The 20,744-nt window shown below is 41.2% G+C and overlaps 1 protein-coding gene across 1 annotated transcript; it reads left to right on the top strand.

The window, feature by feature from the left end:
* Window positions 1-1,433: 1,433 nt before the first annotated feature.
* On the top strand, window positions 1,434-19,984 carry ACRALDRAFT_2023019 (uncharacterized protein; the record flags this gene model as incomplete). Its single annotated transcript, XM_071020121.1, has 4 exons — window positions 1,434-1,444; window positions 10,703-10,944; window positions 19,879-19,897; window positions 19,966-19,984. The coding sequence occupies 4 exons, from the start codon at window positions 1,434-1,436 to the stop codon at window positions 19,982-19,984; spliced, it is 291 nt and encodes a 96-aa protein (XP_070871321.1).
* Between the last annotated feature and the right edge of the window lie 760 nt (window positions 19,985-20,744).

Here is a 20,744-nt window from a genome sequence, read left to right as displayed (position 1 = left end):
TAATAGAGGGCCAGGCTACGCGGAGTATCGTTACTATAATCTTATCTACTCTAGGGTGGTATTACTAACTAAGAGGACTGCCTATTCCACTTCCTTATAGTATAGGGAGTTATCCTAGGGGATAACCCTTTAAGGGCAGCTTAGGGTTAGCGGGTAGATATTATTAGATAGTAACGTCCTCTCGAGTAGTCTCCTTCTAAAGGAGTCTGCCTTTTTACTAAGCGCGGTAAGCACTCTTTTACTATCCTAGAGAGGATACGCCTATAGTTATAACCGTGGAGTGTATTATCCTATAATTCTATATAGGTCCTTATCCTATTTAATCCCTTCGATTTACTATTACTAATAGCTAGCTTTAGCTCTTTATACGGTTTTTCTTAGGTAGGTCTATATCTTCTTAGTATTATCGGAGTGGGTATCGACGCGGCGGGCCCTATAGTATACCCTACGGGCCTGGTTATAGTCGTCGTTCTACTAGGCTACCGCTTTAGCTATTAGGCAATAGCGGTATCCTATAGTTCTAAGAGAGCCGTAGAGGAGACAGGTAATCGCTATAGCTATATAGTCTAGGTGCTTAGCAGAGTTAAGCGTTATAGGTAGTAGCTAGGCGTTTAGTCTAATTTCTTCCGCGTATTTTAGGATATCTTCCGGCTATAGCCGGTACCGCTCCGGGATTAGGGCCTTAGAATAGAGCGGAGTATGGATAATAATCGTAAGGGTATAGTAGTCGGATCTAGTATATAGATAGTCCGTGACTTAGGTAGAGGTAAGGGGGATATCTAAGAAGGTAAGGCCTAGGGTATTCCCGGCGTTATACGTAGGGACCCCTAGGGTATTAAGGAGGGCGAGGGCGTGCCGCTCCGTTTCTTTTACGAGTTAGGCGGCGCCGCGGTTTAGGGTGGCTCCCGGTTACTATATAGCGTAGTAGGCGTTAAAGTCCCCGGCGATTAGGAGCCCGTATAGAGGTTCCTAGTCGTTAAGGATATTAAGTATATATAGCTTATCTCCGTCCTTATAGATATTTATAATATAGTGCCTATAAACCTTTACTCCTCGTATATCCCTAGACAGGGAGGTTAGGTTAAAGGACATAGGATAGCCGGAGTCCTTCTAAATATATATAAGTACCGGGGGCGGTTTAATATAGTATCCTATATCTAGACGGGGGATAGGTAGTCGTAGCCGGGGTGGGTTTATATAATATTAGAGTCCCTATTAAGGGAGTACTAGGGCTCTTAGATAAGGATAAGGTCTGCGCCGTCTTAGTAGGCGTAATTAAGGGCGATATTATAGGTAGGGCCTCCTTTGCCTATATTAGCCTAAAAGATCTTAAGGTCTTTCTGTATTAGTTATAGGCTAGGGGTGATTTACGTCTAGCCTTTAGGGTTAGCGAAGCGGCCGTGGGTATCGGTGGGTCGATATTTATATCATCGATGTCTATTTCGTTTATTATATCGGGGGTAGGTATAGTGCTACCTTTACTAATAGGGTACTTTCTAAGTATCTAGGTAATAGTTTCTTCCTTCTATAGGGTCTAAGCTAGGGAGGGGCTTAATAAGCTAGTAAGCTAGGCGGGGGCCTAGGGGGTAAGGGTCGCGGCCTTTAATAAGGAGTTCTATAAGCTAGGTATAAAGGAGTCGGTGATAGTCTAGGGGGTCTTAGGGGGGGGACCCGGGTCCTAGGGTTCGGCCTTAGTCTTCGTGTTTTAGCTCGATTCCGTAGCCTATATAAAGGCCTTAGTATTAGCCTAGGCTAAATATTTATTCTAGGTAAGGGTATAGCAGCGGGAGCCCTCTTTACGGATCTCCTTAAGCTCTACCCTAGTCGGGCAAGTAGTGATACCGTTAACTATCTTTAGCTATACGGGGCAGCTATTAAAATCGCTATAGTACGGTCCTTTATAGTTCGTATACTATATAGTTAGGCTAGTATAGTTAGAGGGGTATTCGTGTCGGCTATAGTTATAGTAGCGCTGCTTCCTATAAAAGACCCGACTATTATACTACTTAAAACACTTTTTATACTACGAGGGGTTCCCTTCCTATCTAGGAGGCGGGCTTATCCGCTATTATAGACCTGAAAGGGTTTAACTAGCCTCGGGAATAAGGCGAACCAGGTCTAAGAGGCGTGATTAGGGCGGTATTTACCCCTAGCCGGGATTAGTTAGATAGGGGCGATACCGATAACCAAGGTGATCTTATCCTAGAGGGTGCTAGAGATCGGGACTGGTCCGGAGTAATCGTAGATCCTAGAGGGGACGTGTAGGATAGCGTAGGTGCTTTAAACCGTGGCTCCCTTAATAGCTATTATATTATATAGTTAAGAAAGCTTATCACTACGAGTAAGTAGGGCCTATCGCGTTCTTACGCCCCTAATAGTAACTACGAAACCGGTTAAAACCTAAGTTAACGCTATAATACTGCTATCCTTAATCTAGTGGTACTTAATAATAGTTTAACGGATAATAGCAGGGTTAACTATACTATAGGGGTTATTATTAGATATCCGGATAAAGATCCGGTTATCCTAGGCTATTATTAAAGGCTTTTTAGGTAGCGCTTATATAGTCTGCGTGCTGCCCGTAGTCGGTATAGTAATAGGCGGCTATACTCCTCGCTAAGAGAGGTGGGGGGGTAGGGGGTTAGTAGCGGCGATATTAGTATAGGATTTTATCTTAGGTATAGTCCTAGTATCCGCTATAATATTAGCGGTGGGTTTCAATCCTCGCTAAAGTCGTGGCTTTATATAGTTAGCGTGGTGGCCGGATATAAAGTTTATAAGTATATCTATAAGAAGGTCGGCGTAGTGTTTTAATACTTCCGGGTAATCGCCGGATAGCTTTTAGAGGGTATATTTAATAGAATTAACTAGGGTTCTTTCTATATAGTAAAAGGATTCCTAGACCTTTTTAATATTAGCGAGTTTAGCGGTAATCTTATTTTATAAGGTAATTAAGATTATAATAGGGCCGGTAGGGCCTAGTTAGGGTCCGGGCGCTACCCTCCTAGTTCCTAGAAGAAAAACAGGAGGTTATCCTAAGTTCTTTACTCTGATCGCGGTAACAGGGCTTAAGGTTAGGTCGGGGGAGGAAATAATAACTCTTTTTCGGGGGGTTTTAAAGGGTAAGCCTTCGCTTATAAGAGGGCTAGACACGGCTAGTACTACTCTTACGGGGGGCCGGAGGGCTTAAGGTGTCCTGGAGGGGTCAGGGGCCGGCGTGGCGGCCCCCTAGGCGGTGGCCGTGGCTATATTTTAGGGAGCGGAAATTACGTTTATTAGTGTTTTCGCTATAGAATAGTGGAATACACTAATAGTCCTAAAAATAGGAAAATAAATAGGAAGGAGAGTTGTGATTTACTAAGTTACCTTTATCCGACAACCATAAATAGTATTAGAATCGCCCTTTCTTTAATAATCACGACCCTATTTAACTAATAGCCGTAATAGAAACTCTAGTTAAAGTCAGTCTTATAAAGGAGGCACTACCTAGAAATATTAGACATCGATAAAGGATATATATATATCCCCTATTACTAGCTCTACTTAACCTGTTTTCCCTCTCTTCCTCTCTTTTCCTATATCGTTAAGTTTATTTTTTAAGCTTACCCCGTTATTTACTTCTTTACTATTTATTACCCCCGCTACTCTTACGCATTTTCCTATATTCCCCCGCCTATATATTACCCTGATTAGGCTAATAGAGATATCTAGAATATCTATATCGCCTATTATTAACTATTAGGAGCTGGCTCCCGCCGGTCCTATTCTTACCGCTAATATCGTTCCCGCTACTCGTGTCACTATTAATAAGACTATACGCCCCTATCGTATCGGCGACCCTAATAATAGCCGATAGGTGTTTCCTTAGTAAGGTCTGCTGTACCTTTTATTTAATATCCCCGATAACGCTGCCCCCTTTATAGGTTTCCCTTAATAGCCTACAAATAATATACACATAGTCTAACGCCTCCTTAGGCATACTATAGATAGCGACCTTAACGTGGCTATAATTAATATAATACTCCCTTATATCTCTAGAGTCATAAAGAAAGGCGAAGCCGTTACTATGCAGAACGGCTCCGCTAGGGCCAAAACAAATAACCAACCAATAGGCTAGTCGAAGGGAGGGTCAGGCTCGTCACAGGTCCGTATCTAGAGCAAAAGGGTCCCGAGGAGACGGTCGCCGGGCCTCTAGAAGGGTCGGCAGTGGTCTGATCAGGGGAATAGATAGCTATAGATAGGCAGGCGGGCCTACGGTCGGCTCTTCTGGATCGTCTAGATAACTAAAAAGGGAGGATAATATAAATTATAATTATAATAGGTGATAGGTAATAATCGTGAAAGATCGGATAAAAAGCTAGCTAGATATAGTGGGTCTATTCCGAAGAATAGCCGTATATAAGACTAGATATCTAGGACCGCGTATGTGGTTATATAATATCTAACGTCCTGACCCGGAATACGGGTCTGCCCCTCTATAATCGGCCCTATATTATTAAGCCACGCCCCGTAGTCTTAATAATTTTATCACGAATAAAAGCAATAACTAAATAACTGTCCTAAATATATCTTTATTACCCTAATCAGGATAACCTATAAGTAGTCCGTATAGTAACGGCTTCCGTATCTTTCCTCGCGCACGTATTCCTAAAGACGTCTCTTAAAGACGCGGGCTCGAAGGACGGTGACCTTAAAGATAGATAAAGGTAACCTTGTAGGTCCTTTATACGTAAGCTAGGCGGCGGCGGCGGCGGCTTCCTCGGTTCCGTATAAGGAATAAGTAACGCGGCGGCGGCGGCGGTAGTAGGTAATAGGCGGTAGTAAATAAGCGGCGGCCCTAGCGTATTCTTCGAGAAGACCGTGACGATGAACGTATATATAGGGTAGGCGGCGGTCTTTTCGGTTCCTGGTTATAACTATAGGAATAAGGTAACGCGGCGGCCCTAGTAAAAGATTAACGACGTAAAACACAGAACTATGTAACGCAGAGTATATCTATCTCTTTCTACTACCTATACTAAGGCAGATAGTCTACTTTGGTTTATAGGTATAAAGCATATAGGTTAGATCTTTTTGGTGGCGTAGCACGGTATATAGGAAGTAGGTCGATTCGTTAAAGGCAGGAAGGTATCGCAGTTTATTGGTTCTTCGTAGAGTCGGTGGGCGAAGAATAAAACCGGGTCTCGCGGCAGGACTCTTTGAGGCGGTAGTATCGTGGCTATACTTAAGGTAATAGGAAGAAAAAGCAGCAGGATTAACGGGATTAACTAGATTAACTTAATCGGATTAATAGGATTAATCGGATTAATTATAGGTAGGCGGATTAGGCTCGGGCTGATTAGAGGAATAGAGATATTAGGAAAAGAAGAGTAGTAAAAGAGTAGGGAAAAGAAAAAGAGGAAAAAGGTAAGCAGAATAAGCTTAGAGTGAGTTTACCGGCAGAAAACGGTAGGCAGGATTAAAAGGGGTGGGCGGTATTAATAGTATATAGTCTGCTTCGAAAAAAAAAGATAATAAAGATATCTGACGCGTACTACTAAACTAACCGATAACTTAATAACTAGTAAGCTAAATTAATCGAAATTGGAGCCGTTTAAAAGCACTTCTTCTGATTAGGCTAACGTGGTTATAGGCAAAAGGAATAGTAAAGAACTATGAAAGATATAGTCTAATAAAGAGGTAGAAGAAAAGCTAATATACGGGCGGTTGCTATAGACTTATAGCCTAGGCCCTGGGCCTAGTTGTCTATCGGCCCTAAAGCTATACGAAGAAGCTCCTATAGCGTATAGCTTTCTATATAAAGAATAACTTAGATTAGGGTCTTTGTGTAGAAAAGAAAAGAGGGTGAAATCGGGGAAGGGCAGGACTCTATACCTATCGGCCCTAAAGCTATCCGAAGAGGTCCCCCTTAAGGGTAGCTTTTAAATAACCTAAAAATAATGAATAAAAATAAGAAGTCCTGATTAGGTTAACGAAGCTTTAGGGGAAAAGAAATCCGGCTCCGGGGCATAATCGAAAGAGACGCGGCCCTGGAAAGTCCATAAGCGCGGCCCCTGTTAGGAACTAGAAGAAGCTCCTACGGACTCCACGCAGAACTTCTACTTCTAAAAACAATTCTATTACCCTAATTAGGTAAAAGGAAAGGCGGGAAAAGGAGGGAGGAAAAGAGGGAAGGGCAAAAAAAGGTAGGAGGAGGAGGGGAAGATAATAAGGAAAAATCCCTTAGTTCTAGAGGTAAATCTATTAACGCGGCCCCTATTAAGAACTAAAAAAAGCTTATATAATTTCACGAATATCTTTATCTCCTAAAAACGATTACGTTAACGTCTAATTATAAAGGCCCTGCTTTCGCTATACATCTGCTTCCACTATATTAATTACCTGCTATAAAGCTTAAATCTCCACCTTCTTTACCTCCTTTTCAAGGGAGGTGCCGAATATCTCTTTAATATATAGCCGGCTTCGACTATAATAGCCTATATACTACTATAGATAAGGATTCTTAAAGCTATCGGGTAAAAGGAAGCCTATCTGCTTAGGTAGGCGGGTAAGGAGGTTAATAAACGGATCGGTGGTAACGGTCTTTATAATAAGAGGCAGGCCTATAGTATATCGCCGCTCCTCTTTTTATCCTTTTCCTTATACTTATCGATATATACTTATATTTCCTTTTGTAAGCCTAGAGGTAGGCGGAAAGGGACAGTAGGAATAGCGGGAATAGTAGAGTCCACAGGAGGACTTTGGATTAAAGGAATAGGAGGGGCGGTGGGCTCTTTTATCACGGAGTCCACGGGAGGACTCTAAACCAGAGGAACGGAATCGGTAGAGGCAGGGGAGCTAGCACAGGAGCTCTTCGCTATAGGATCGATGGAACTAACGCGCTAGTTCTTCTAAAGCGCGGAGCTATCACGGGAGCTTTTCCAGATTATAAAGCTAATAGGGCTCTTCTTCGGGTATATACGCCGATAATGGCTATCCTAACTATAGGAATAGTACCTGATTAGGCGAATAGGATCGTACCGTGCGGCGGGACTCTTCCGTGGAGTCATACTTTTACCGCCGCGGCGGCTCTTCCGACTACTACTTCGGCTACTTCGGCTACCCTTAGTGGGCTGCTTACGCGTAACGATATTACTATTACCCTGATTAGACGAACAGGAAATAAACTGTAAAGAGTCTTCTAATCGGAGAGCATATAGCTTTAGTAACGCTGCCTCGCACGCCTTTAGCGTAACTCTCACGATAACCTTAAAATAGGAGGTAAAGCCGATTAGGTAAAATAAAAGCGTATCCTATACGCGACTCTAACTACTGGTATATATCCTCCTTTTATAACGCCGAGGCGTCTTCCTTTTATATCGGGACTATTAATCTATAGGCAGTCTCTGCGTCGGGGTGGTTTATAGCTATTAATAAGCAGGCAGCCTCTGCGTCGGGATAGACTATTCTTTCCGAGCAGGCAGTCTTTGCTCTTCCGTATCTATAGTACTAGGACCCGCCGAGCCGGAACTAGTATCGGACTATTAATCTGCAGGTAGTCTCTGCGTCGGGGTGGGTTACGGCTATTACTAATAAGCAGGCAGCCTCTGCTCTTCCGAACTATTATCGGGATCGCTTTTCCGGAGACTCGGGCCCCGGGGAACTGTTTTTATGGCTTTTATTATATATGGTGTTTTTATTGTTTTTATGGTTATTACTGTATTATATCCGGAATCAGAACTCGTATCGTAACCGTGTCTTTCTTTTTTTCTGCTACCCACGTAACACGCTATGCTTCCGGGCCTTAACTTAAGCCCTTTAGCCACTATTAGAGGGGAAATCTATAACTAAAACTATATCGTATCCGAAGCCTATGCCGTATCTAAAACTATACCGTATCCTAAGCTATATCTAAACTAAGACTTGAGACTTAAAGACTTAAAGGAACCGAAGACTTAAGGGAAAACCGTGACCGTATCGTAATTAATAACGTGTTAATAGGCCGTTCATTTAGGCAGTCCGGAACTACCCTTAAGCGTAGGATTATAATCTCCTACGCCGAATATATCCGCCTCCGAGCACTAATTAAAGAAAGGCGAAGCCGTTACTATACAGAATGGCTCCGCTAAGGCCAAAATAAATAACTAACTAATAGGCTAGCCGAAGGGAGGGTTAGGCTTATCACGGGCCCGTATCTAGAGCTAAAGGGTCCCGAGGAGATAGTCGCTGGGCTTCTAGAAGGGTCGGCAGTGGTCCGATCAGGTGAATAAATAGCTATAGATAGGCAGGCGGGCCTAAGGTCGGCTCTTCTAGATCGTCTGGATAACTAAAAAAGGAGGATAATGCAAACTGTGATTATAATAGGTGATAGGTAACGATCGTGAAAGATCGGACGAAAAGCTAGCAAGATATAGTGGGTCTATTCCGAAGAATAGCCGTATACAAGACCAGATCTCTAGGACCGCGTCATGCTCGCGTGATATCCAATGTCCTGACCCGGAACACGGGTCTGCCCCTCTATAGTAAGCATATTTAGCGAGAGGTCCTAGTGTGCTTATCCTATAGTATAGATATCGTTTAGGACGTACTACGACCTACTAACTAAGACGTGGCTAGAGAAGGGTAGCTCAGAGGATATAATACGTACTATATTTAAGCGTAGGTAAGGGGATAGCCGTCCTATAGCCTGGATTAATATTACGCCTTACTAGGAGCTAAATAGCCGAACGCCGATCTACTCTCCTTAGCCGCTTAAGGCAATTAACCGTATTAAGAGAAGTCGCTTTGTCCCTACTATTTATCCCTTCGATAATCACTTTATTAGTCTAATTATAGATTAAGAGATAGGGTGTATATATAGGTATAATACTGTTTAGAATACTAGTAATACTAAGGACCGTCCTTTATAGTTATTTAAGTACCCTATAGGTGAGCTACGTAGTATTAATATACCTAATAAGGCCGTCTTTAGCCTTACCCGCCGTTTATATATTATTCCCGGTCCCCGCTAGACGGATAATTACTTATACGGCCTCTTTATGATCGAGTAAATATAAGCTATTATCTAAGAGGGCTACTTATTCCCTTAAATCTCGAAGATTCACCGGTTCATATAAGGACGCTGCTACTCGAATGATACTATAGCTTATACGGATTATATTAAAGAAGAATAGTTATCCTATATTAGAGTAATCTACGGGTTTAGCTATTAGAAGATATTAGTAGTCCCGGGGGCCCCTAATTTCCTTTACCGCCCCCTCTTAAGAGCATAGGTTTCACCCCTATTAATAAGCCTATTATTAAACCCAAGCCTATAGCTCCTGGTTCCTCCAATCGGGTTAAGAAAAAGACTAAGGCGCTAATTAGGAGCACTCCTAAGAAAGATATTAGTATCCCGGTACGTCCTAAAACGGCTAAGAATATCTCTAAGAAGCTATCGGCACTAGTCACGCCTAAGGAGATCACTAAGGTTACGAAGAGTCCTAAAAAGACTCCTAAGTCCTCTAAATCTTCTAAGTTTACTAGTATTAACTTACATAGCTATAAGATTATTTAGATATCCCCGAAGAAAGTCTTCGTAAACCCTTAGAAGATTAATATCTAAGGTAAATATAATAAGAATATAGAGGAGCAGGATGAAGGGGTTAAGATATCTTATAGTTACCTATTCTATAGACTATACCACCCTCGGCCTATAGACTCTTATACTAGCCTAATCAGGCCTAGGTTATTCTCCCGAGATAACTAGGTTTACTTATATACTAGTATTTACTACGTGTCACTTTATAATACCGCCGTTATTAGTTCTTTATATATACTGCCTTTATACACGATTCCCTAGGAAGGATAGTTATAGTATAATATTAGAATTAAGTAGGATAAGGATATAGTTATAGTTATTATAAAGAGAGCTTATATAGAGAGGGAGGACTGTATAGTTAGCGGAAGGACTCTCTATAAGCGTAAATACGTTCTAGAATAGTTCTCTAGGGTTATATTTAGCTTAATTATGGTAACCTAATTAAATTTAGAGTTATTATAGCCACGAGGGTATAAGTAAGATAACTAGAGCCGATTATAGAGGGGTGGATTAGAGACCCAGTGCTATATCGTTAGGATACTAAGTAACGATATAAGACACGCGCTTTTTTATTTCTCTTATATATTATATATACATAGCGACGCCGCCCAGACACAGAGGATACTTATAATCCTACACAATTATTATCCTTTTAACCCTAAGTTTTGCCACGTTTATTATATTCACTTCGTTTAAGCTACGTTGCCCTGATCAGAGCAGCGCGCACCTCTAGGGACCTCTTTTAAAGGTCTCCTTATTATATATGTTATTTTAGTTATATACACTTCGTGGTCTTAAGCACTCCTGTTATCGAAGACTTATCCGAGTTTATACTGCCTAAACCGTCCTGTATAGTAACGGCTTCGCCTTTCTCCACTATAATAAAGAAGACCTTAGTATTTACGGTTATTCTAGTACCAGGTTTTTAGATATAATAGAAGATAGAACCTCGACCTTAGGATATATTTACTATATAGGAGTAAATAACCCCGTTAGTTAGATCTTAACTATATAAAGAGTTATTGCTTTATTAATAATAGAGGCCGAATATATAGCTCTAATAGAAGCTTCTAAAGAAAGAATCTATTTTTATAATCTATATGAAGATATATAATAGAATCTAGGTCTAGATTCTAATATAAGAGGTAATAATAATAATAATAATAATAATAATAATAATAATAATAATAATAATAATAATAATAATAATAATAATAATAATAATAATAATAATAATAATAATAATAATAATAATAATAATAATAATAATAATAATAATAATAATAATAATAATAATAATAATAATAATAATAATAATACTAATACTAATAATAATAATAATAATCAAACTCTGGAGATTCCTACTATCTTAATAGATAGTGAGAGTGCAACGAAGGTCGCCGAGAACTCTGATTTTTATAAACGCGTAAAGCATATCGACAGGTAGTATTACTATTAGAGGCAATAGCTATATAATAATAAAATAAAAATGGTATATATAAATACGAAATTTAATATAGCTAATAGAATAACTAAAGGTTTAGTAAAAGAGGCTTATAATACTCTTTGCGGTTATATCAACCTAGGTTATAAGGACGATACGTTGCCTGAAAATGATTTACCGCCTTATAATAATATTATAAAATTAAAATACTAGGTTTTAATGCTTAGTGTTCTTAGTTCTTTATAAGGGGATATACCTAGGTTTTTTACCTTCGGGTTTTCCTAGAAATCAAAGGCTTTTTGAATGTTCCTTTGCATAATATACTAGAATCATAATAAGGGTTTTTGAATTTTCCCTTGAATTAAAAAGAAGAGTTTTTTTCGATTTTTTCCTCTATGTATTCTAGTCTTAGATAGACTAGGATTACTGCGCTATAATATAACCAGAACTATAACCTGACTAAGCTGCACTTATGATATAACAGTTGGCTTACGGGGGGGGTTTTGATATTATACTTATAATAAGTAATAATCATAATAATAATAAGTATAATATCTAGGTTAAAATAAACAGTATATGGTTATAGCTATACAACTAGACGTCTACTTTATAGTTAGCCTAACCTATACTATAATACTATACGTATTATACGTGTATATATACTTGGCTTATAATATATATTATATAAATACACTAGGTATCGTAAATACGATATCTTAGTTATTGCTTAAGCTAATACCATAGCGTGATAACCGTCGCGTAGGCTATTGATGTAACAGTCGCCACCTAATCTTTCAGGGTCCTTTATTAGCCCCGGATCTAGGAAGAAATCCCAGAAGCCAGCTCTTGACATATACATAATATCAATATTAATATACGCAGCTTCAAGCTCGCGTAACAAGCAGTCATCCTACGGATCTACGAATTTAACAGCTATTTGCTTGATTTCCCTGTATTCCGCGCATATAGCCTACTACTCGTAGGCTATTGAATTAAAATATACTATTATAAACTCGTTTCTAAAGCTTTATAGTACTAGGCGTGGCGGCTTATATTCCTGATTATAATAGGTTTAGTCTAGCCTAGAAGAGAAGCTCTATAATAGAATAGATAGCCGGTGCTAGGCGCTGCTTTACTCCTTATAGCTGATCCTTAATAGCAGTTACGTGCTTCTTAATATAGTCGCGGTATTCCTTAGTAGCGGTAGTAAAATATATAGCCTCGATCTCTCTATTACTAAGTCTCTCTGCCGCGTCGGCGAGAACTAAGCTAATACTAATAGCATTATATATTCGAGTAAGTATATCCGATATAATACAGGTATTAGGGAACACGAGGGTTTAGTGGCTAGTTAGCGTGTTATTCACGCCTATTAGGGCGTCTGCTTCCGTTACTATAATCCTCCTAGTATAGCGAGCCAATCCGTATAGGAATTAACTCTTAGATTCTCAAGAGACATTATATCGAGCTATTATAAGATACTATTTAAACGATTGCTTATACTAAGGCTACTAAGCGGTGGTATTAGCGTTATTTAGCAGAAACTAGGGCTAAGGATATCCTAATATAAGGTTCTTTACCCTGGCTACGCTAAGCTACTTTTTAGCGATAGCGTCTAGGGCAATAATTATCTACTCTTATCGCCCATTTTAGGTGTTATTATACCCTTTCTTAATAGCTTAGCAGCGGTAATACTTCACAATCACCTTATACTCGGCGTTCTACTATCTAAAGGCTAGGCCGGCTATAATAAGGTGGTATACTATATAGTTCTTATGCCTTATTATAGGTTAGCCCCATGGGTATAATCTAGTAAAGCACTGGTTCTGTTACGGGTTAGCCCCGTGGATATAATCTAGTGAAGCACCGGATCTTCTAACTAATTATTATAAGCGGCTGGTTACAGGTTGTCTATAGAGTGAGGCCGAATAATTAAATTATCTAAAGCTAAGGAGAAAAGAAGGAAAAGGGGAAAACTCTGTAGGTGCTTACGACCTAAATATAATGTCGTGGCGACCTACTAGGAATATACTATGATTAGTTAGAAGATCCGGTGGTCTACCGGATTATCTTTATAGGGTTAACCCGTACTATTACCCCCCTCCCCCCTTAGTAAGCCGTTACTATTCAGTATAGGTTCGTGAAGCGTTATTATTTAATCGAATAACGCCTCTTTATTAATTTAATAACGACCTCTAGTATCTCTTTAACCCTAAATAACCTCTTTATTCGTTAAGGAGTACTTAAAGTAAACCTTTATAGTTATACGATTAATTAATATTCTATATAAGGGTGTTATTATAGTTCGCTAGGTCGTTCTTTCTATATAAGGATCCTTATACCGTACCTTCCTTATCCGAATAACTTACCTAAGCTAATAATACTACCTTCGCCGTCGCCTATATTAATCTATTTTTCTTCTTTTCTTTAATAATATCTATTACTATCCGTAGTACGTTTTTTATCGACTATAACTCCTTTATACCTCGTGCTATTATACTAACCTCTTATCTCCGTCTCTTAGAAGATATTTAATTTTTAAGATTATCCCCGGCCCCTAAGGTATATCTTCTTATTGTTCTTATAAACCTCGCCTAACGTTTACTAACTTATATACATAATATAGGGGGCTAATAATAATAATACTAATAATACCGGTAAGGAGGCACCTACTCCCGCCCTGGCTAGTAAGGAGATTACTACTCCTGCCTTAGCTATAGACCGCCGCGCCTAGCTAGCCCGAGCCGCTAAGGCTAAGGGTAAGCGTTCCGCGGGCGAAGCTTCTATAGAGGTTAAGAGCCCCGCGAAGCGTGCTTATAGAATAAAAACGTTCGGTCTTTTGCTTCGCTTATTTAAAGGTAATTACTAACGGCTAGGATAGGCGGCGCTACCGCGACTAATCGGGACTCGGAGCAAGGATACCCGATCCTAAATACTATAAGTGCTTAAAGGGCGGTTATAAGTATATTCCTCCTCCGCCTAGGATAATCAGTCCGTCGGTAATACTCCTAGGGGCGGTAAAGGTGGTTAACGACGACCCCTTTTATAGCCCTAAGGCGATAAAGGCGCTTATAACGGCTTATTTATGTAACGGGCTGACCCCTGTGGGGCTCAAGCGGCAGCTCTTGTTGCAAACAGCGTATAACTTAATTGCGTGAAAATAAGCGATCGATCTGTTGATTTAATTGACTCTGTCGAAATCTCTAATCGTAGTGCTAAATTCCTGCCCTTATTCCTACGGCAGATCCACTCCCACTTTCTGGCCCGGAATAACCCGCTCCGAACCTACTTTAGGCCAGCCTATACGACACACCCCCCTAACTAAATAACTCTATAATAGTTACTTAGTTAACGTTATTTATAGGCAGGCGTCTTTTATCGATATATCCCCTTCTATAATATCCACGTAGCTTCTATCGAACTTCTCTTCCAGCTCTTCTAGATGCTTAGGTAAGATCTCCTCTAGCTTATTTATATAGAGACATCCCTGTATATCCATTACTCCCACCTATTTCCTAAAACTTATAAACTTCTCTCTAGACAGGGCCTTCGTTAATCTATTAGCGATTATCTCGGCGCGTATAACGTAGCTGACTTTAATCCTTCTATACTACTACGCCTCTCGTAACCAGTAATTATATATATCCACGTATTATAATCGCGTATTTAATTAAGCGATCTCTGCCGTTAATAGGCGTATCGTTTAGCTATTATCGTATCGTATCTTTAATTGTGGATCGTCGAATATCACACCTATCGCCTCTAATAGCCTCTTCGTGAATATCCCTTCCTTCGCACCTTATATCAGCAAGAGCAGCTCTGCCTCTATTATTAACATAGTCACCGTTACTTACTTATTATCTCGCTAAGCTACAGTGCCTCTAAACAGGCATATCATAAACGCCTGGCTACTCTTACGATTAATTAAGTTATCTATAAAGGACGCGTCGGTGAACACCTCGATAAAGTCGCCACTACCTAATTATAGGGCGTAGGTTTACGTGGCTAATAGATATCGGATTAAATAGTCGGCTGCTTCGTGATACTAACGGCTCGGATTTACGTTAAATCTATAGAGTCGAGATGCTATAAAGGCGATATCGGGGCATATGATTACTATAGCGTATAGAACTGATCCTATCTTTTATTAATAGCTTTTAACGGTGGTGGACTTCCTAGTATACGGTAGCAGCTCTGCCGGCTTTATAGGACATATGGGTTTATGGTTAGATGCCGTTAATAATAGATATCCTACCTTCACGATATAATCGCGTTATAATAGCTATATCCTCCTTAACAGACGGTCCCGAATAGCCTTAATCCTAAGGAACTATTATAGTGGCTGCCCGCCTTACAGGGCGTAGTGCTTTCATAGGTTCGCGATAGCCTATTCTATCTCTTCCCTAAAGTCTTCCTTAAAGCCGATCACGATATTATCTATATAGAAAAACAGGATTAGCCCACGGCGTATAAAATAGCAGGGCTTTTATGACACTATCTTAAACCCGTCTCTTTTCAGCACTTCTATGATATGCTTTTGCTATAGTAGTAGAGACTCCCGTGGCCCGTATAACGCCTTCTTTAGTAATAGCACTTGACCCGGCACCGCGGTCCCGGGCGGGAACCGTATATATATATCGTGGGGCAGGGGGGCGTGCACGAAGGCGTTAACGATATTATACTATATTAAGGATAGGTTAAAGCGAGCGGCGATCGCTATTAATAATCTAAAGGAGCAACCGGCGAGAGTAGCTGTATATATATTTTCTAATAAGTCCTAATACTATTAATCTCCACGGACCAATAATCTAGCCTTACACTTCTATAAAAAGCCGAGCTTATTAAGCTTATAGGTTATTACCTATATATAGCTAAGTACTTAGTGCCCCTTCGCCCTATCCTTCGGCACTATAATCCATAAGCCTATCTCTTTATAACTCTTTAGGTGATTCCTTTAGGCTTATGGGAACAGGATTTCATATAGGTGGTTTTTAAGGTCTTGTTAACTTCTCGGAGGGGCCGGTAGTTATTTACGATATATCTTACGGTAGGGTCTTTTAAGTGCCTTTTTGATTTTTAACTTCGCTAGCGGCTTACTATTTAAATTACGGGCTAATAGGGTATATCTTCCTGCGTTAAAAGCAGAGATCCAGACTCGGTTACTACTATAGCTTCGAAATTTAGCTCCCCCCTGCTCTATAGGCATATAGCCCGTGAAAGCAGCCGCTATAAGCCCTGCCTAAGGAGGGGTTTCTAGTAGAGTTAGAAGGTGACTATTATCTAGGCGTTAGTAATTAATCGCGGCCGTGGAAAAGTTCTTTTCTAGCTCCGGCCTCGCAGGCTCTATAAGCTCCTCCTACCGTTCCGGCCTCTCGGGCGCTATAAACGGTCGTTCCGGCCTCTCGGGCTCTATAAACGGTTCCACCCCCCGAGCCTCGAGGCCGGTAGGCGTAGCCCTTAGGAGAGGTTCGTTAACCTCGCTACCCGACTAAAGAATAAGCTCGAAGTATACTATTATAAACGTATCGGCTACTTTATCCTATAGCTCGCCTTGCTTAATTATATATAACTCTGGTAGGCGGATCTAATTAACGATATCCGCTAGCTACTCTTCCGTTAGTTAACGTAAATCGTCCTTTAGGGCTTCGAGTCTGCTATTAAAATACTCTTATTCGTTAAAGATAACGTCACGTATACGGACGATCCCGTTCCTTCGAAGGCCAGGAACCTAAATACGGTAAATATTAGTTAAGTCGTAGCCCACGAGGTAACCGATATAGGCCCGCGGTGGTAGCCTGTTTTAAAGCTTTCCAGACCTTATTAGAGCTGCTCTGGTTATAGGAAAAGCTTTATAACCAAAGGCCCGAAGGTGGCCTAGCTACGGCTTACGTTAATAGATAACCTCGAATAGGGTCTTCTAGCTACGGCGTTATTTAGGCGTTCTATTCTATACGTAAGCGGTAATAGGAACGACTTTAACCTATAGGAAATCGGGTAATCGGGAGTGGATTCGTATAGCTCGTGCTTTTAGTATAATAACGGTCCCTGATCTTTTGGCACCTCTATTCTAACGGGGGGTCTCTGCTAAGGAGGACTCTAATTAGATACTAAAACCCTTAGTTAAGCCCTGTATTTTAAGCGATTATATTAGTTCGTTATTATACTCAAAGACCCGTACTTACCGGTTAAATTAACTCTAAACCTATCGGATATATTAGTTTATAACTATATAGATATCGGAAGCCCTTTTTAATGTTATAACGTAGTAGGCCACGAATCCGCTATATCGATCCGTGAAGAATATAATCCGTATATATCCGTCGGCGGTTAGTCGGAATTCCGTGAAATTAATCGCCTACCTCTCGCCGGCGTAGCTTAGAGCTATACGGGTCTGCCTGCTAATCTAACGACTCATCTTCGATTAAGCGCAAGCGTCGCACTCCACCATTCCGGGCCCCTTTAGTTTAACGCTCTATAACTGCTCTTCTAGTTATTTTATTATATTAGGGCTAGCGTGCCCTAACCGGAGATACTATAGATTACCGTCGGCTTAGCTAGCTACTCTCTTAATCGGTTTTCGGATTAGTAGACTCGGGGCTAGAAGCGGGGCTAGAAGAGTAGTAGTAACGGGGGCGTTAGTGACTAGAAACAGCTCTATAACGGTTTAATTATAGTAGACACTTAGCTTACAAAGAATTAATCAGTCACGGCGGCGTATATAATCGTTTAGCGGCTCTTAATCCTATTAGTAACCGTTTTAACGTATCTTCTTATTAAAGACTAGGTTACAGATAAAGTCTTCGTAGTGGGCTACGTTTTTTAACCGGAACTTTATCGGGCCGGCTATTCCTTCTATTATAATAATCACGTCTTTATATCCTTAGATCGGCACCGTTATAGTGCCGGCGATTATAACGTTATCGGGGCGGGCCGGTCTATAATCCGTAAATCTGCTTCTATTATAGAAAACGTGGGATATAGCACCTAAGTCTAATATAGCGGACTACCGTAAAGGGTATACGGCAGCTAAGAGGGCGGCCTCCGGAGCTTCTAGCCAGCGTGCCTCGGAACATACGGTGTTTAACGCCTTACCTTACCCTTTACTGGATATATTCATACGCTTTTCTAGCTTTATAGTCTTCTTAATTTTAAAGAAGACTTTGTTATTAATATCCGCGGTTCTAGCCGTATATAGTCACGCCTCCTTAAGGGCTTCGTTATTATTATTATTATCGCTATTACCGCCGCCGCCACCGGCTTTATTATCATTATCTATGACTTTATACTCGGTGGCGGCGGTTCTTTTCCTTTTATTCCGGGACCTAATCTTCTCTATAGCGCCTTATAGGTCTTAGTCTATCCTAAGGGACTTCTCTACGAGCCTCCTAATCGAGTCGTTAGCTTAAAAGCCTTCCGGCGCTAACTCTAGGAATAGAATCTAGTAGCCCTATAGATTATAGCCGCGCCAGTAGCACGCGGGGTACTCGTCCTTATAAAAAAGGGATTATCGGCGCTTAGAGCTTATACGGTTAGTTAACTTACCTTTAGGGTAGGCACTACGGCCCCGCTAGGCTCTATTCCGGTCACTAGTCCGGTTAGCCCTCCCGGTCCGTTACGGCTATTTATTATCGTTACCTTCGCCTAGGTTTAAGGCCGGGAAGGCTATAGTTCTATAGCTTCGAGTAGGCGGTACGTTAAGTTATTCTCCCGCCTTCTTCCCTTCCGCGATAAGCGCTATCGCCGACACTATTTTAAGGTCTAGCGTTACTTCCTTTATATCCACCTAGTTACCCAGGGCAGGTCGTATAGCGTTAAAGAAGTCGTTAATCTAAATCTCCCGGGGCTTATTATATATCCCGATATTATAATAGTCCTAAAGCCGGTTATACTAATCGTCTAGCTAGGCGGCCACCTTCCGTGGGTTTATAGGCGGCCTATTCTTATAAAGGTCGTAATTCTTTTAGGAGTCCTTTATACGGGTCGCTATATAGGGTACGGCGTCGGCCTATACTACTACGTAGATCTCTTCCGGGGTTATACCCTTTATTAGGGCCTTCCGTCTCTTCGCTACGATAGACTCTTCTACCCACTTAAGTATACCGTTAATACCTTTCTAATAGGTTTCGTAGTCTTTACGATCTTCTTTATATCGGCGGTAATCTTCGGTATAGGCGGCCTTACCTATAGCCGTTAGCTCGGATATATTAGAGGGTTAACCGTTAGCGTTAGCGATAAAGGCATAGGAAGTAAATTCGGGACGGATAGCTCGCTACGGCCTAGGAGCTGGATCGTCAGGGCATAGGAAATCCTAGATTCTGTTACTTCGGGCCCTAACTTTATAAAGGCGCTTTTATAGGTCCTAGTCTTCGTGGCTTATATAGATAGTCGTATTAGAGGTTATGGTTATAGCTATAGGCAGCTCGGCGTAAATAGCTTTAAAAGGTTATTAAGAAAAATAAGACTCTTAATTATTATAAACAGCGTATAACTTAATTACGTGAAAATAAGCGATCGATCTCTTAATTTAATTAACTCTATCGAAATCTCTGATCGTAGTGCTAAATTCCTGCCCTTATTCCTGCGGCAGATCCACTCCCACTTTGGGGCCTAGAACAACCCGCTCCGAACCTACTTTGGGCTAGCCTATACGATAGCTCTCGCTTCGGCCGTTTATACAAAAGCATAACCCCTCTGCCACGCGGGCAAAAGACTACGCATTACTCTAACTGCCTGTCAGAGTAATAAGCTGCGTATATAAGGGAAGGGTGGATCCTGGCCTCTGCCGGATCTTAGTTATCGGGGTATAACCCGTAATATTACCCCCCCGCTCCCCTTCGCCCCGCGCGGCGCCTTATTATGTCCCACACAGTGCGAGGCCTCCTTCCTCACACTATGTTCCTATTATATAACAGGATATACAGCGTACCCCTAAGTTAAGCCCTAAGTCACGTGACCAACCCAGCCTTATCCAGGGCTTCTAGGGCTTTACGGCATATATATATCTAGAACTTAACTTTATAAGCCCAAATTCGAAGAGCGCGTATACACGGTTCCTACGCGTTTCGAACTTGTGACCTGTGGAGTTAGTTAGAGTAAGTGTAACGGGCTGACCCCTGTGGGGCTTAAGCGGCAGCTCTCGCTTCGGCCGTTTATGCAAAAGCATAACCCCTCTGCCACGCGGGCAAAAGAGTACGCATTACTCTGACTGCCTGTTAGAGTAACAAGCTGTGTATATAAGGGAAGGGTGGATCCTGGCCTCTGCCGGATCTTAGTTATCGGGGTATAACCCGTAATAATTTAGCCTTCTAAAAGGCGTCTAGGGTCTTAAAAGAGGCTTCTAGCACTTTATAGGAGGATAAGCCTATCTCGACGCCTATTAACTTAGGAGCTAGTAAGCCTCGCTTATCGGTATATATTACCGCCCCCCCCCCCCCCCCCCGCGGGGACTCCTATATTATAGTAGGTGGACCTATACCTATCGCGGCGCCTCCTATTATCGTTACGCCTATTCCTAGCATAACGATTAGCCTTATAAGGGTAGAAGGCCTACGCCGGCTTAACTGGTTCCTATAGGTGGTTAAGAATATTATAGGGGTTATACGCGTTAAGGTAGAGGACGTTAAGTCCTTTAAGGGAAAGAAGATAGATAGATAGGCTAAGGTCGCGCCGTCTATATTATCTCCTGTTATCGCCGAAAGCGTTAATAGTGGTGAGGATATTTATAACTACGTTAATCTTAAC

Source organism: Sodiomyces alcalophilus (genome assembly GCF_042370955.1).
Source record: "Sodiomyces alcalophilus JCM 7366 unplaced genomic scaffold ACRALscaffold_9, whole genome shotgun sequence".
NCBI lineage: Eukaryota > Fungi > Ascomycota > Sordariomycetes > Glomerellales > Plectosphaerellaceae > Sodiomyces > Sodiomyces alcalophilus.
The sequence above is the reverse complement of the archived record's forward strand: the minus strand, read 5'-3'. Positions and strand labels throughout refer to the sequence as shown.